General features: G+C 35.3%; 1 protein-coding gene across 1 annotated transcript in view; it reads right to left on the bottom strand.

The window, feature by feature from the left end:
- Nucleotides 1-691: 691 nt before the first annotated feature.
- RGS22 (regulator of G protein signaling 22) overlaps nucleotides 692-15,824 on the bottom strand; it is a 90,014-nt gene continuing 74,881 nt past the window's right edge. Inside the window, exons 18-24 of the mRNA XM_044247103.1 lie at nucleotides 15,035-15,196; nucleotides 11,337-11,516; nucleotides 7,028-7,186; nucleotides 3,761-3,859; nucleotides 1,692-1,785; nucleotides 1,507-1,587; nucleotides 692-771 (exon numbers count right to left, since the gene is read on the bottom strand). Coding sequence (XP_044103038.1) covers nucleotides 692-771; nucleotides 1,507-1,587; nucleotides 1,692-1,785; nucleotides 3,761-3,859; nucleotides 7,028-7,186; nucleotides 11,337-11,516; nucleotides 15,035-15,196 — 855 coding nt within the window. The remainder of the gene's footprint in view (nucleotides 772-1,506; nucleotides 1,588-1,691; nucleotides 1,786-3,760; nucleotides 3,860-7,027; nucleotides 7,187-11,336; nucleotides 11,517-15,034; nucleotides 15,197-15,824) is intronic.

The following is a 15,824-nucleotide window of genomic DNA, read 5'->3' as shown; positions in this document are numbered from 1 at the left end:
CTGCTAACGAAAGAGAGTAAATGCTCCAGTGATATTTACTGGAAGATTACCCAAGGAGCATAACATGGTACTTTCTTAAGTTCAGTGATTAGCAAACCATTTTGATTCTCCTAACCTAGATGGAAGTCATTTTATTCTAAATAAGTTTTTAAAAAATTTTATGGTCTCATATGTCCTATGTACAGAATAGCTATCATTTTAAAACTATGAGAGTACAACATGCCAAACTTTATTTAGATGGTAGGCTTGCTCTAAAGCAGGCCATCAAGAAATCACTTGAGCTTCCATTTCAGTTAAATTTGGTTTAAGGGATTCCTGCAAGAGAAAAATAAATCATTGAAAACATAAACAGCTATGGAAAATCTAACTCAAAAACAAACAAAAAAACTTGCAAAGAGTTGTAATAAGAATCCCCCCAAAAATGAACAGATAGGTCAGCAAACCCTCCAGGTTGAGACACTCTGAGGATGGTCTAAGGGTTTGGGTAACTTGCAGAAGGGTGCAGTGGCTAGGATAAACTGAGAGAAAAAAGATGAACCAGGTAAGAGCATAAAGGCCTGCTCATCAAACCCTCCCAAGAACCAGAAAACCAAAATCCACAAAAAACTAATCAGGAAGATAGAAGAAAAGAGAAACAGGACCTTTACTGGGATCTTCAAATACTGGTTCCATGGGTCACACATGGGCTACACTATATTATTGTTCTACTTTGTAAAGGCACTGACGTCTTTCGATTAGCGGCCAGTCCCAACTGTAGGGTCCTATCAGTCTCTGCAGGAGAGAAGGACTGGGCTCGATTTCCAGTTCTTTGTTTTTTGTTTCTTCGTGTATTCCCAACTTGGGGAGATGGAGCTTGGAAAAACTCTGCTGGAGAAAACCTGGGGAAACTGAGCTAGAGCCTCATCTTCTGTTGTTCTTTGTGGAAGAAAAGAACAGAGAAGGAGTAAATAGAAGCAATAAATGGTCATGCCCCGAAGCTTTCCTTTTCAGGGGACTGGGCCACTTGGGAGGGACACAACGTGCTCACTCCATCCCATCAGTTTTTTAGCAGGATGTGTGTGCACGTATGTGTGGTGCCTGCATGGTGTGTGTATGTGCGTGAGCATGTGTGTCAGAGGGACGTGTATGGCACCGAACAACTTTCAATGTGTGACTTACCTTGCATTTGGTAGCAGTAGGTTATACCCACATGAGTACTGTCACTTTGAAAATGGGATGGAGGGTTAGGTTCTCAGCAGAGGAGAAAAAACAGAAAGGGAGACAGAACGCATGCACACATGCACACACACACACACGCATGCACGCACACACGCGCGCGCGCGCGCACACACACACACACACACACACACACACATATACTGAAGTTCTCCTAAGCTGTGAGTCAGAGCAGTGGGGAGGGAGGCAGTCTTCATCCCTTCTTGCTGTCTCTGTGCTAATGGCCTCCTGGAAGGCTGGATTCTAAGGAAGAAAGAAAGAATGGCAGGTAGACTATTGCTGGAAACTCACTCTGGATGTTGTGGGAAGATACGGTCTTTTTCAAAGACAGAGCTGAAGCAGGAATCTTAAAATTTGTGAAAGATGATGTGGCTGTCCAAAAATAAGAGAAAGAAGTAATCATCAGCAAAATCCTCTAGAACTAATCCATGGTAGAAGGTAACCAAACAACCCTGTAGGCAAAAAGCAAACATTACCTGTAAATAACTTTTTTTCCATCTCTTCTTGAATTTTAAGAAGAATCCTTTCCTGTTCTAAGGCTTCTATGTACTTGGAGTAGCACCAGGTTGGCTAGAAAGACAATTTTCAAACTTAATTTTGGAAATGTTTGCACAAGGAAATAAACTGAAGGTAAAATGGTTTACATAAGCTTCTTCATTTAAACCTTTTATTGAAGATAACAAACTTCAATAACAGATCATTGAATATAACTATTCAATGATGTGCCATAACTATATGTGTTACAACTATTTCTTAATGAATCAACGTTGCAAAAGCTTTATGGATTTCTTGACAGCTATGCAGGCACCTACATTTATATTTAATTTGATTGTGAACGTAGATGCCTTTTTTTAAAAAGATTTTATTTATTTATTTAACAGACAGAGATCACAAGTAGGCAGAGAGGCAGGCAGAGAGAGGGGGAAGCAGGCTCCCTGCCCAGCAGAGAATCTGATGTGGGGATCAATCCCAGGACCCTGGGATCATGAACTGAGCCGAAGGCAGAGGCTTATCCCACTGAGCCACCCAGGCACCCCTGTGAATTTAGATGCTTAAGTGAGGGTATTTTACATTTGGATTAATGGCAATTCTTAAATGTGCAAAATCTATCTGAACAAATGTATATACAGAGCATTCACACTTGCAAAATGACAGTGTATTATTACTCTACCAATTGCTGGAATAATTCACATGGATTCCTTCAATAGCAACAACAATAATAATTTACATTTATGGAATGCCTTTGGTTTCCAAAAGCTTTTAAGGTTTCTTACAAAACTCTTAAGATATATGACAAGAGATCATCACCATCATCATCGTCATTCCCTTCTCTCTCCCCTTTCAACAGATAAAGAAACAGGCTCAAAGCAAATTCTGTGATTTTTTTTTTTCAGGCTTCCAGGTAATACGGACTTGTAAATGACAGTGAAAATTAGAAGCCTGTTATCACAAATTCCACATTTCCCCCTTTATTTTTACATGGTGTTTCTGAGATTTAATGCTAGTCATTTGCTAATGAATGTTCTTCCAAATGGCATTATTACATACCACACGCTTTTAGACGTTACCTTTTTCAAAATATGGTATCACAAAATTGGACATCTCCCTTCTTCTCAATAAAAAAAAATAGTTTTATAGTCTTATCAGTTATCTTAGCTGAGTGGCTGAATTTATTTGACATTCCTAAATGCCAAATTGTTTCTTGGACTAGTGTTATCCTAAGACGCAAATACTTTTGACACAAAACATTAAAAAATAGACATGAATTAAATTTATGAAATGTCATAAAAGTGATATTAATGTACAAGTTATAAATGTAAATATAAACATAAAACTTGAACGTATTGCTGATGGTCATTTACTGGCCAATTTTATGATCACTTCAAAGAATTAAAAAATTGACATTAAGGGACGCCTGGGTGGCTCAGTGAGTTAAGCTGCTGCCTTCGGCTCAGGTCATGATCCCAGGGTCCTGGGATTGAGTACTGCATCGGGCTCCCAGCTCCACGGGGAGTCTGCTTCTCCCTCTGACCTTCCCCCTCTCATGCTCTCTCTCTCAAATAAATAAAATCTTAAAAAAAAATTGACATTAAGCCTTTGATGTTTTTCTTTCTTTTTTTAAACCCAAGAATATATCAACCAAATGTATTCTACCTTGTTCTCTATCTGCCTAATTTTTTCCCTTTTCCAATAAGAGTCATTTCAACTTCTGCCTCTTAAATCTTCTTCGTATATATCAGAAAGTATTCACATTGATTATATTGTCCAAGATGAGCTGAAATTTTAATGTTCTCTGAGAGCTCATGGAAAATCCCTTCCAACCTCTCCTAATATAAGTTTACCTTCATTTTCTTTTTTTTTTATTATGTTCAGTGAGCCAGTGTATAGTACATCATTAGTTTTTGATGTAGTGTCCAATGATTTGTTAGTTACCTTCATTTGCAAACAAGCACACCTCTACTATAGCAGAATAACTGAGTGACTGCATTCTACTATCCAATGCTTGAAAGAAGAAGTGGTATCTGGAGACACCTTGACTGCTTACCTGTCGACCATATGCTTGTAGGCCTAAAACTGGGTCAGTGGCTAGAGTAACTGTTTTGATAGCAGATGCTGAAGAACTTGCATATTGTCTGAGTCCATCCTGTAATCATATTAAATGAAGTTATTCCAAAAAAGGGATTAACACGATATTAGTGTAAACTTACAGTAAAGGAGTCATAACATCAGATGAAAAAATATTTTGTGGTGAGTACCATACCTGTGGTTTCATCAAGTCAATATTAATTACTACTGTAATATAATTCATGAACTCTTTAATTTTCTTTCATACTAACATAAAATATTTTGAAATAAATAATAAATTATGAAGAACATAAAAAGCACTCCCAAAATCTGGCATCTAAGAAAAACCCTTGTGAACATTTTCATAAACATACATCCAAACTTCTCATCAGGGAAAGATATAATCTATAATTTTAATATTTATTTTTTATTATCTAAATTTCATGGAAATGGGGTCACACTATATGTCCTCTCCTGAAATATCCTTTTCACGTTAAGTGTTGTGAAAATGCTTCTACATTAATAAATATAGAATGGGAATATAAAGGGGAGGGTCTTTGTATCAATCACCAGTATCCCTACCATACAACATATAGTATACACCCGAATATTTGGATGATGAAATGAATACATCATCGTTTCCAATGATGAACTGTCCTATTCACTCAAATCCTGAATGATTAAAAAAAAAAAACTATATCATCACATCAACAGGTGAACAGTAATCTAGTGAAAGTATGTACCATAGATAATTCAATCAATGCCTATTAGAAACTTAAGTCATTAAAAACTTTTTATTATTATAAATGATGCTGTGTACATATTTCAGTTGCTGACAGTGCTGTCCAAGAAATTCAGTCATGAATCAGAGGAAAACCATAAAACAAACTAAATATTCCTATAAAAATATTTGCATATATGAAATAATACCCCAAACCATAAATGCAGAAACTTAGTCCCAAAGTAGACCAAAAATATAAAAAGGAAATATAAAATGACAGTTCACTGAACTTAAAAGAAGACAGAAGAAAAAGATAAAAGTCTCTCAAAAGTGAAGCTACAAGGTACTCAAGGGAGAAGAAATTTGATTGGATAGGGGATTTAAACACATATTATTTATGTACACTCTATTTCTGATTCATGTAAATGTATATAAATGATATTATATATATATATAAATCATACATATGGATCATAAGATTTATATATACATATACATGCGCACACATATACAATATGTATATAAATCCCCCCAAAACTTAGCAAAAACATAAACCTATAGACTCAAGAACCGATCAATCCTTAACACAAATCCAAAGAAATCCACACAAGACATATCATAATCAAATTCTGAAAACTAAAGACAAAGAAAAAATCTTGAAAGTGGTATGTGAGAAACAATACCTTATCTATAGGGAAAAGGAAGAATTAAATAACAGATCTTGGAGCATCAAGAGGGAAGAAAAATTGAAAGAGCAAAATTATGGGTTAATAGAATAGACTTTTCTTCTCTCTTTGAGTTTCCTCATTTATGTTTGAGGGTTGAGGCAAAAATTATAAAATGTCAGAGTTTTCATTTTGTTTTATTCTTATGATGGCTTTATATAGATATCACCTGTCATTTTCTGCTCATTTTGAAATGACTTATATTTTCCTCAACCACCAGTAATAGTGATGTGGTTTGATGTGGTTCTCAGTATAGGTTGAGGAAATATTTAAAATAAGTATAAACAGGCGAGGGAACAAGACTTAAAGGGGGAGAGTAATTCCTAGACTCTATTTTAACTGGTAAAATGTCAACACTAATATACTGGGGAAAATCACATATCTATAATGTAATATCTAAAACAACCACTAAAACATCTAAACAAAGATACACCCAAATAAAATTCTAAGAAATAGACAAGTAATCCATAGGAATGCAGACAAAGAAAACAGAATAAAATGAAAAACAGAAGGAACAATCAAAACAAGAAATAAAATGGAAGACTTAATTAACATATAAAAAACTACACTAAAGATAAAGAGACTAAATACACCAATTAAAAGACAGAAGATTAGCAGAATAGAGTTTTTACAAAACCACCATGACCCAACTCTATCCTGTATATTTGAATAGAAAAAGATACACCATACAAATATCAAAACAGAGCAAGCTGCTTCTGCAGCTTTGGAGGAGTTTGGCAGTTTTTTGAGAACCTCTATAGTTCTCTATATTGTTTATGAAACTGTATACATTCATGTATAAAACACTATCTTTAAAAAGATCTGGAAGAATATAGCTCAAGCTTAGTGGTTGTTCTTGGGAATAGGGAGGGTAATAGAATTCAGAACTGGGATTAAGAGAATTTGCTCTTTCTGTAGGATTTACTCTTTCTGAAATATTTTAGGAAGGAAAAAAAAAATGAGGCAAAATGTAAGCAGTGTTTATTTTGACCTGTGTATATATGAGCATTATTATATTACTTCTGCATCTTTCAATAACTTTTAAATTTCTTTTAAAAAATAGAATAAGCATAAGCTTATAAATAAATAAAACACATCAGTTGGGAGCCTTTACCCTTTTTCAATTCAAAGAAAATTGATAAATATAAGGATATACAGATGAATGGATGAATAAATGGACATACTAACAGACAAATAGGCAGGCTGGGCAATTTATAATTCATATTTATAAATTTCACAGTGAATGTATCATACTATAATTTTAATACTGAAAATGCTTTACCATGAGTTCATGACATCTTTTCATTCATTCATTTTTTTTATTCCTGATTTACTCAGTAAACAGTGATTAATAACTGAACATGTGCTGGACACTGGTCTATGTGCTATGATCACAGATGCACAAGACACATACTATCTTTGGGAATCAGTCCTGTGAGGATGACAGATGAAAAAACTTGTTCGTTCATGAGGCTATATAAAGCATTCTCCAAGAGAGTTAGGAATGCTACTACATGGATGTGAGCTGCTTGTGTTTCCTATCGGGGTCAACGAAGCTTCCACAGGGAAGAGGTGATATTTGAGATGAATTTTGAAAATTTCACAACAAAGGCTGAAACCTTTATAAAGGATTAAAGCCACTAAAATCTGTATTCTATAATGTCTCTGCATTTTTCCCATCACCAAAATTCTTCTATAAATTCACACACATCACATACCTTATAAAAGTATGATTCAAACCATAGAAAAAAGTAACTAAAAAATAAAAGTATGGTTCAAGTCAAAATGAGTCTTGTCTTACCTTTGCAAATTTTTCATCTTCTATGACTGCCAATTTTTTTTTCTGCTTATTATATTCTTGTCTCCTCTCTAAAACACTCATAATTTTTTCATCAGTTAAGTTCTTCCTAAACTCACAAAACTGAGGCCAAAATTTAAATAGAACCCCAAAAATTGTCATCTGTATAAAAAACAATGTCTCAGGTTACAATTTCATACAAATGTACTGATTTACACTCTAATTCACCATAATAATGGATTAACTATTCTATCTTTAATATACAGCATGTTTCCTCCAACTTATTGTCTCCAGACATCTTGGTATAGTTTAGCTCAGCACATGCTTATGATCAATGTTTTTTACTACCAATGAGAAGTCTTAAAAAAAAAATACACTTAAAAGTTACTTTATTCTTTATGTTTCCCTAACCAATTGATTGTATTAATAAAGAATCCATTAGGTCTTTTCAAATAAGAAATTTATGTCTTCTTTTAAAACATACACTAGTTGATCTGCCACACACTCTGCTGTTTTATGCAAGTATTCCAAATATTCGGTCCATCAAGAGGAACTCCTCTCTGCCCGCCCCCCCCTTTTCTTTCTTTTAGAGAAAGGAAATACCTCTGGAAAAGCTCTTAAACAAAGCTGCAGATCTAAGAATAAATCTTGAGTAACTTTTAAATGATATAATCTCTTTTATGTGAGAGCAAGAAAAGTAACATTTAAAAAGCAGGGTGGTATCCTGGACAAATGCTTTCTACGAGCACATTCTACATTAAGTGATTAATTGTGATATTTATAGAGATAAGAATTGTTGCTCAAATTCCCATGCCAAGTATTTCCATTAGTTCCAGAGGCATACATTACTTCCAAGAAGGTAGGACTTGCCACATCAGATCAAGCCCAACATCTTGTTGCAGGGAATGACCTTTACCTAATGCCCTGGAGAAAAATGAACCATCCCATTAGGCTCCAAGCCAACTCTTCAGGGGAAAGGAGGAATTTTTAAAAAAGCAAGCACTGCAGTGATCAAGAGTCCTCAACTGGTTGGTATATTTCATTATTCCTTTTTTCTGTACACGAGTATTATCAGTAATTCTAAAATTATTTACTCCTTTTAAAATACAGTTTATATGCAACTAATGAATCCTTGTGCCCTACACCAAAAACTAATGATGTAGCCAATTATATGTTGGCTAACTGAATTTAAATTAAGGAAAAAAAAAGACAGTTTTATCATTGAATTCTGTAGTCTCTTGGTATTTTGTATACAAAAGCTAAAGATCCTTTATTTGATGAAATATAGGCTTTTTTAAAAATTTCATTTACATTTACCTGCCATGTCTTTATTTAAGTAAGTCCCTGCTCCAATGTCAAGGGATTATGGTGGTTTTTATGCCAACTTATTAAACTTAAATACTCTCCCTCTTCCTCCTCTATTTACCAACAATTGGCCCTAAATCTCAATTATCTCTCCAAAACCTGAGTCATTCCTAGCTCTCATATACATTGACTTCAATCTAGAAAGTCTTCCAGTAGAAGTCACCCAAGTAGAACACAATTTTTCAATAGGAGACATCAAACTGCTCTATTCCTAAAAGGTGTAATTACAATTTTAGGTTAATAACATATATGCTAGTCATGAAAATTACCCCATGCCTCCAGAACCTTAAAAGAAATCAAACTGTATGTAACAAAAGGTTTTAATAATTTTAGAACTACTTTGCTCACTGGCAGGAGATGGGCAATGGCTTTAGTATGAATAAAAAGGGCCAGTGAAAATTTGGCTGGATGAAGAAAACTTTAAAAGTTTTGCACCCAGTTATTAGGGGGGTGCAGGTGGGGGACAGGCAGAGGCTAAACTGGTAACAATACCGGAACAGGCAATAGGTTTTTAAATCTACTATGCAGGGGGGTTGGGAGAAGAGGGGTAGGGTTATGGACATTGGGGAGGGTATGTGCTTTTGGGTAAATTGGAAGTGGAGGTGAACCATGAGAGACTATAGACTCTGAAAAACAATCTGAGGGGTTTGAAGTGGCGGGGGGCGGGGTGGAAGGTTGGGGTACCAGGTAGTGGGTATTATAGAGGGCACGGCTTGCATGGAGCACTGGGTGTGGTGAAAAAATAATGAATACTGTTTTTCTGAAAATAAATAAATTGGAAAAAAAAATCTACTATGCAGCCCTTTCACTCAAGTTTGCTCTCATTTCCAATTTGATCTTACTCCTCTCTGTCACAAATGATCACTTCTCGTGTTCAGTCATCTATGTGTTCAAAAATGCCTATTCTGTGCCAGGATTTGGGCCACAAGGGTAAATAAGAAACATTCCCTACCTCAAACACCTGACAATCTAGTGGGAAAGTCAGCAGGAAAATAGGCATTTTCAGTTTTGTGTGATAAACAGAGACATACACAGGATCTTACAGAAGCACAGGGGAGAGATGATAATGCAAAAAACTCAGGAGGGAAGAGAGTGAGTCTTGTCTGTGGAACTATAGATATGTCAGGAAGACTGGGGGTTGGGTAGCAGGTAGTGGTAAGAGATATGCCTAGAGAGATAGATGAAGATGGTCTTCATGCTGAGGACAGTAGGGAGTAACTGAAATAGAAAGCAGAGAAGTGACATGATCAGATAGACATTTTGAGAAAGGTGGCTCTGTCTGCAGTGAGTTGAATGATTTTGAGAGAGCCCAGAGGCACGTTTGGCAGTTAATGTGAAGTATTGCAGATGTGAGCTGAGGTAATGGCATGGAGTCAGAAAAAAGTAGATAGGATGACAGATAACAAAGAGACCAATGTATAAATTTTAGGGACTGCAGATATGGGGGTTAAGGAATAAAGGAGAGGGAAGACATAAAGATGGCAATCACATCTTTGGCTTGCACACCTGGGTAGAAGGTGATGCTATTCTCTGAGCTTCCTTAGGAAATGCAGGAGGAATCATCAGTTTGGTGGGGTGAGGACTACAAAGATTCTCTTATTTTCTGATGCTCCAAAGACTCCAAAGACATGTCCAGGACTCCATTTTAGGAAATCAAGCAGAAGGCATAGACTAGAGGACTCCAGTAGAGTTTACTGGCTTCAATCCCTGGTATGGCGGAACCAAGCAATATAAGCAGCTCCAGACATGAACTTGGAGACTCAAGGTCTTTGAGCTACATGGGCAAGCCCTGGTCTGGTTATCCAGTGATCTATGCTAGGCTAAGTGATCACTAAGCTCTTTTCACTAACAGATACTCTAATTCTGGCACCATGTTTTCTCTATTTCTCTCCAGCACATCCTCAACAGATCCTCTATATTTTTACTTATTTTAATGTATAATTTGGATTGGGAGTCCATTTTCAGTTTCTTAGAGGACTTAGAACACAGCTGGCTCACAAATGAATGTTAAGGAATAAGGGTCTTTTTTCCATGCTCAAGGGCAATCATATCCTAAATCTCTGTTTCATATCACTTAAATCATGACATGGCCTTCCCTATTACCTCTATTATAATTTATTTTTCTTAATCATTTTTCAGGAACAACATCACTAAAAGGCTTTTTAAAAATGCAAATAAATTATGTTCACTGTTTTCTATTATTTATCTTAAAAAGAAGTAACTTGAGCAGGTTAACAGGCATGGTTTTCCTTTCATGAGCGTGTGTACTTTATGCTGGTCGGGTACTTAAATCTCCTCTCACTTACTTTATGAGCTATGTGAATATTCCAATCTTTAAAAATACACAAATCTTGGGACACACATATTTTACCACATATTTGTGGTAGCAGATTTTTCTAAAGGAAATAAGGATGGTGGGAAACGAAGGAGGAATTGGCTGGAGTTCCAGAAGTTAGAAACAAAAACGATAATCGTGGAGAGTCAAGGATAGTATTTAAATAATTGTATTTGCCATATAGTCTCAACAAAATAATAAGTTACTAGTTTCTTATGATCTGGGGAGTATGCAAAAGTTTTTAAAGATTTTTCTATCTGTTTTAGGGGGTGGGCAGACAGAGAATGTGAATCTCAAGCAGACTTCTTGCTGAGCACAGAATCTGAAATGGACTCGACACAGGGCTCAACCCCAGGATCCTGAGATCATAACCTGAGCCAAAATGCAGAGCCTGACACTTAGCCATCTGAGCCACCCAGGCACCCCCGAAAATTTTTAATTAAATAGAATAAACCCCAGTATTAGGAAGGTTGGAACCTTGTCAAATATGAATAATGCAAAAACCTTAAAAGGATTAGATTGTTCATCTATTTTAAAATAAGCTTAGCTGCATATATATATATATATATATATATATATATATACCCTTAGCTGCATGCCCTCATCTCTTACCTGTGCCTCTCTAAACACATATGGTCCTAACTCCTTCCTGTGTTCAATAATCTTCTGGGCTTGCTCTACTGGAATGTCAATTTGTAAAGCCGGTGGAATACTAGAATTAATAAAGCAGTGGATAATAGTCATGATCTTCTTATGAATGATGGACTCATCACAATGCGAATGGCACAAGTCCTGAGCAAGGTGATAAGATAGAACAATATATCATTAATGCATTCCTAGAATACTTTATAGAATTGTGCCAACATAACTTTTAGTAATATATACTGCTTAGCTGCAGGTCAAGAGGGCACTAGAACATGTGAAGGCTATCTTAAAAAAAAAAACCAAACACCAATCTTCTATTTCTCTTGGGTTTGAGGAACCTAACCCTTTGATGCATATACCCTATATAAACATGTTTCACTTAATCTGGAGTGCTTCTACGACCAGGCAAAGGAACAGCTTCAATGTCTATTTTCACTCATTGAATGAATTTATATGGAATGCCTGCTGTCTACCAGTTGAGCCCCATGACAGAACCTGCCCTTTAAAGGCTCAATCTTCCTGGAGGAGAAGCAAGAGAACACATTACTTCAATCTGAGCTAGCTAGGAAGTGCTAGAGTAGAGGCCTACACAGGGTCCTAGGCGAGCGCTGAAAAGAGGCACCTAGCTCAACGGATGGGCTGGATGCAAAAGCTTTTCCAACCAGAACTGCTTCTACTCCAAGGTGACAGGCACAAAAAGGCAACAAAACCAGGATGCTGGCCATGACAGGTATGTCATTATGTATCTCTTAGTATTTGCACGCTTATAGTTAACCCATTAAATTATCCTCCTTAAAACTAGTGATCATACTTTAAAAAAGAGCCAGTTTTATGTCACAGTTGTGGGGCTATCATTTTTTAAAATAAAGAGGTAGCTTAGTTTGAATTATGGCATTGCTCTGTCAAAGACATTATTCTCTAAATTGCTAGGAAGCAAACACATTTGGAACTTGACATTCCAGGCCGGAAATGAGCTAACACTTATTAAATACTCACTGTGTGATGGCTATTGTTATAGTTATCTTATGACAATACAAAAGAAAGAAAAATTGAGTGCTGGCCATATAAAATCTTGCAAATAAATTGGAATAAGTTATATATGAAACAAGCTTGATACGAATGTTACATTAAGACAAAAAAGTTAGCCTTTTTTACTCAATTTAGCATACGCTCAGAAAATGCCTATTTATACCACATATGTTTCATATGTTACCAAAAGTGTATTGTTTTCCATTACTCATAAGATATCATATATAATTGTTTGGTGAGCCTGATTTATAATTATGGAATATGTCTTATGAAATAAAAACAAATTTTTGGAGTTTTCATTTTGAGGGTGAAGGGATAAAAGTCAGAATTGAACTTTTTTTTTCTAATTGTTCTGCCCTACTATATCATTAGCCTAGTGAACCTTTTACCTATCATTAAGGTCTCAGTTTAAACAATTTAAACAGGTTAATCAAACACTGTTCTGAATTGTGAAAATTTGGGAAGAATCTAGATCTCAATTTCTTGGCACATTACCATAATCAGAGCTGGGTGGGAGGATGGAACATAACTTAGGGTTTAAGGGTATCAGCTTTAGCAACAGAATGCCTTGGTTCAAATTCTAGCTTTACCACTTAATTAGCTACATGATGTTAGAAGTTTCTTAACCCTTCCATGCCTTAGCTTCTTGATCTGTAAAATGGCAAGAATAACAACTTTGACCTAATAGTATTCTTCTGAAGAATAAATTCACTGTTACATGAAAAGAATTAAAACAATATCTGGCAGATAGTAAACATTTAATAAGAGTAAGCCATATAAAAGTGAACTCAGTAAGATTTCGCCATACCAGGTAGAATGCTTTCCACCTAGCAAACTCTCTCAAGACCCAATTCAAATGTTATCCCTGCCGAGAACTCCCTGACCTACAACCCTCTCTGCATCATTCCCTCCTCGCTGCCAAAACTGTATCTAGTTAGAACATGGATCATAATCAATATTATTTCATGATATTTGTTTTCATGGGTGTCTCCCTCCTTGAGGGAGGGCAATGTACTGCATTCACATTTTTACTCATACGATCTAGCCTAATAGCTGGCACATTAGGTACTTAATAAATGCTAGTTGAATGAGCAAATTCCCTCCTATAGCAGGATTTGACTAATTACCTAGAATTATATGTCCTCCATTCTATACCACAGAAAAGATTTTTAAATGAAGACCAAGGGCAGCCTTGAAGGAGAAACAGTCGCACAACTAAGGGTTGACTTTGAATGAATGGGTGGTTCTTTTTTTACTTTATTTACTTATTTATTTTATTTTATTTTTTCAGTGTTCCAAGATTCATTGTTTATGCACCACACCCAGTGCTCCATGCAATACATGCCCTCCTTAATACCCACCACCAGGCTCACCCAACCCCCCACTGCCCTCCCCTCTAAAACCATCAGTTTGTTTCTCAGAATGGGTGTTTTTAAATGTCTTTCATGCAAGGATTATTGCATTACCTCTTGTCCTAGTGGGTTGGGCTTACTCATATTCATAGCAGCTTAAAAATAATTCTGCCCACTCGTATTACTGCCTATTCTGAAAAACAGACTCTACCTCCTTCTTAATTCTCAAAAAAAATTTTAATATTGCTACCTTGTGACAAATTTTGAAAAATTTTATCTTGAAACATTTTTTTTTCTGAGAAAACTTCTGAGGTGAGAATAGTCAAAAATTGCTCATAACAGAAAAGAATAAAAAATAGTTTCATGGTAAGTTGGAGAAAGTTTGGAAATAGATTTTATCAAGCAATTACTAACTATATAGAATAAAAATGCTGCAGAATATTAGTATTACATAATTCATACTTAGAGTATAGATGAATTGAAAATATTATCATCTTAACTTCCAGTTTTATTTTTATTCTGTACTTTTATAATGGGATAAATAGGCTGCTCGTCCAGAAATGAATCTGCTCCCTATGGGAGCATGAAGCAGAGTCTGGATGCCTACTCTTAGGTATTTCTAGATAACATTCCCATATTCAAGTCTAGATTATAATATCTAGAAAGTCCTTTCCTTTCTTCAATGCAAAGATGCAATATGGTTTCAATAAACACTTAAACTTAAACCTAAAAATAAACTACCTTTGCACCTAAACTTGTTCTTTCAATTAATTGTTTTGTTAAAAATTTGGCCATTATTCCTAATACAAAAGCTCCTCTCATCTCTGTTGGTTTATTTATCTATAATTGTCTATCTTTGATTACCACTGCTGACAATATAGTTGGGAGGAATTCCGGTAAAGAGATCTTGGTTAAAGTACTGAATATGGATGTCTTCAGGAAAAAATGTGTATGGTCCATTTATAGAAGAGTGATAGGCAAAAAAATAGTTAAAATTCTTTTCAGGAAGGATCTCATTAAATCATATGTGAATATGTAATATATGTGACTATGTTGAAAAATCTAATTCTATCATTTCAGGGCTCACTCTTACTTTTCACTGTATAATAAGAAATGAGCCTAACATAGAACAATAAACACCGTAATATTTATATATTGGTCTGAAGATGAAACAATTGGGATATCTCATAAAAATCTTGTCTATGGAGTCACAGACATTTCCTACACACACACACACACACACACACACAAAACAGTGGTTTTCTCAAGTTTCTAATATGATACCTTATATTTTTGTACTTCTTGCCAAAAGAGTACATCATTTTCCAATAAATCTCCTTTTAGTGCCACAAACCGTTGAAACTGTCTTGCAGTAATTGGATTCAATAATGCTTTACGAAAAGCAATGATTTCACAAGATGAAGATATCCACTTACTCTCCACAGGCTGTCCAAAGTAGATAATACAGATAATTAGCTGTATTCTAAAAAGTAATAATAAGGTCATTAATTAGGCTAAAAATTACCAACTTCAACTTCCTTTATTTTGGGCTGTTGGAATTTATGGCATGGATACAGCAGAATTTGCCAACTTCTACCTTTCTGTTCTTCTCTCTTTTATCTCCTTCATATTTTTATGGCATCATTTTTTTCATTTATGAATATTTTTATTGAGGTGTAATTGACATGTAACATTATATTAGTCTCAGCTATACAACATAATGATTCAATATTTATATATGCTGCCAAATGTTTACCACAATAAGTAGTTACTATAGTCTTCATACAATGATACAGAACATTTCTGTTTATGAATATAGCATTTAAGATTTACCTTTAGTAACTCTCAAATATGCAACAAAATACAATGTTATTGATGCTAGTCACCATCCTATAAAATTATATCCCCAAGACCTACTTATTTCATAACTAGAACTGAAACCTCTTGACTCCTTGTTCTCCTTGTTCTCCTCTGGGAACCACCCTTCTGGTTCTCTGTATCCATGAGTTTTATTTGATCTTGTTCAATTTTTAAAGAGGTGTAGAGAAAAAGAAATGATTGGATGATTCAGAAC

This window comes from Neovison vison, chromosome 4 (genome assembly GCF_020171115.1).
Source record: "Neovison vison isolate M4711 chromosome 4, ASM_NN_V1, whole genome shotgun sequence".
Classification (NCBI taxonomy): Eukaryota; Metazoa; Chordata; class Mammalia; order Carnivora; family Mustelidae; genus Neogale; species Neogale vison.
Note: the sequence above shows the minus strand (reverse complement) of the source record. Positions and strands in the feature narration are given on the sequence as shown.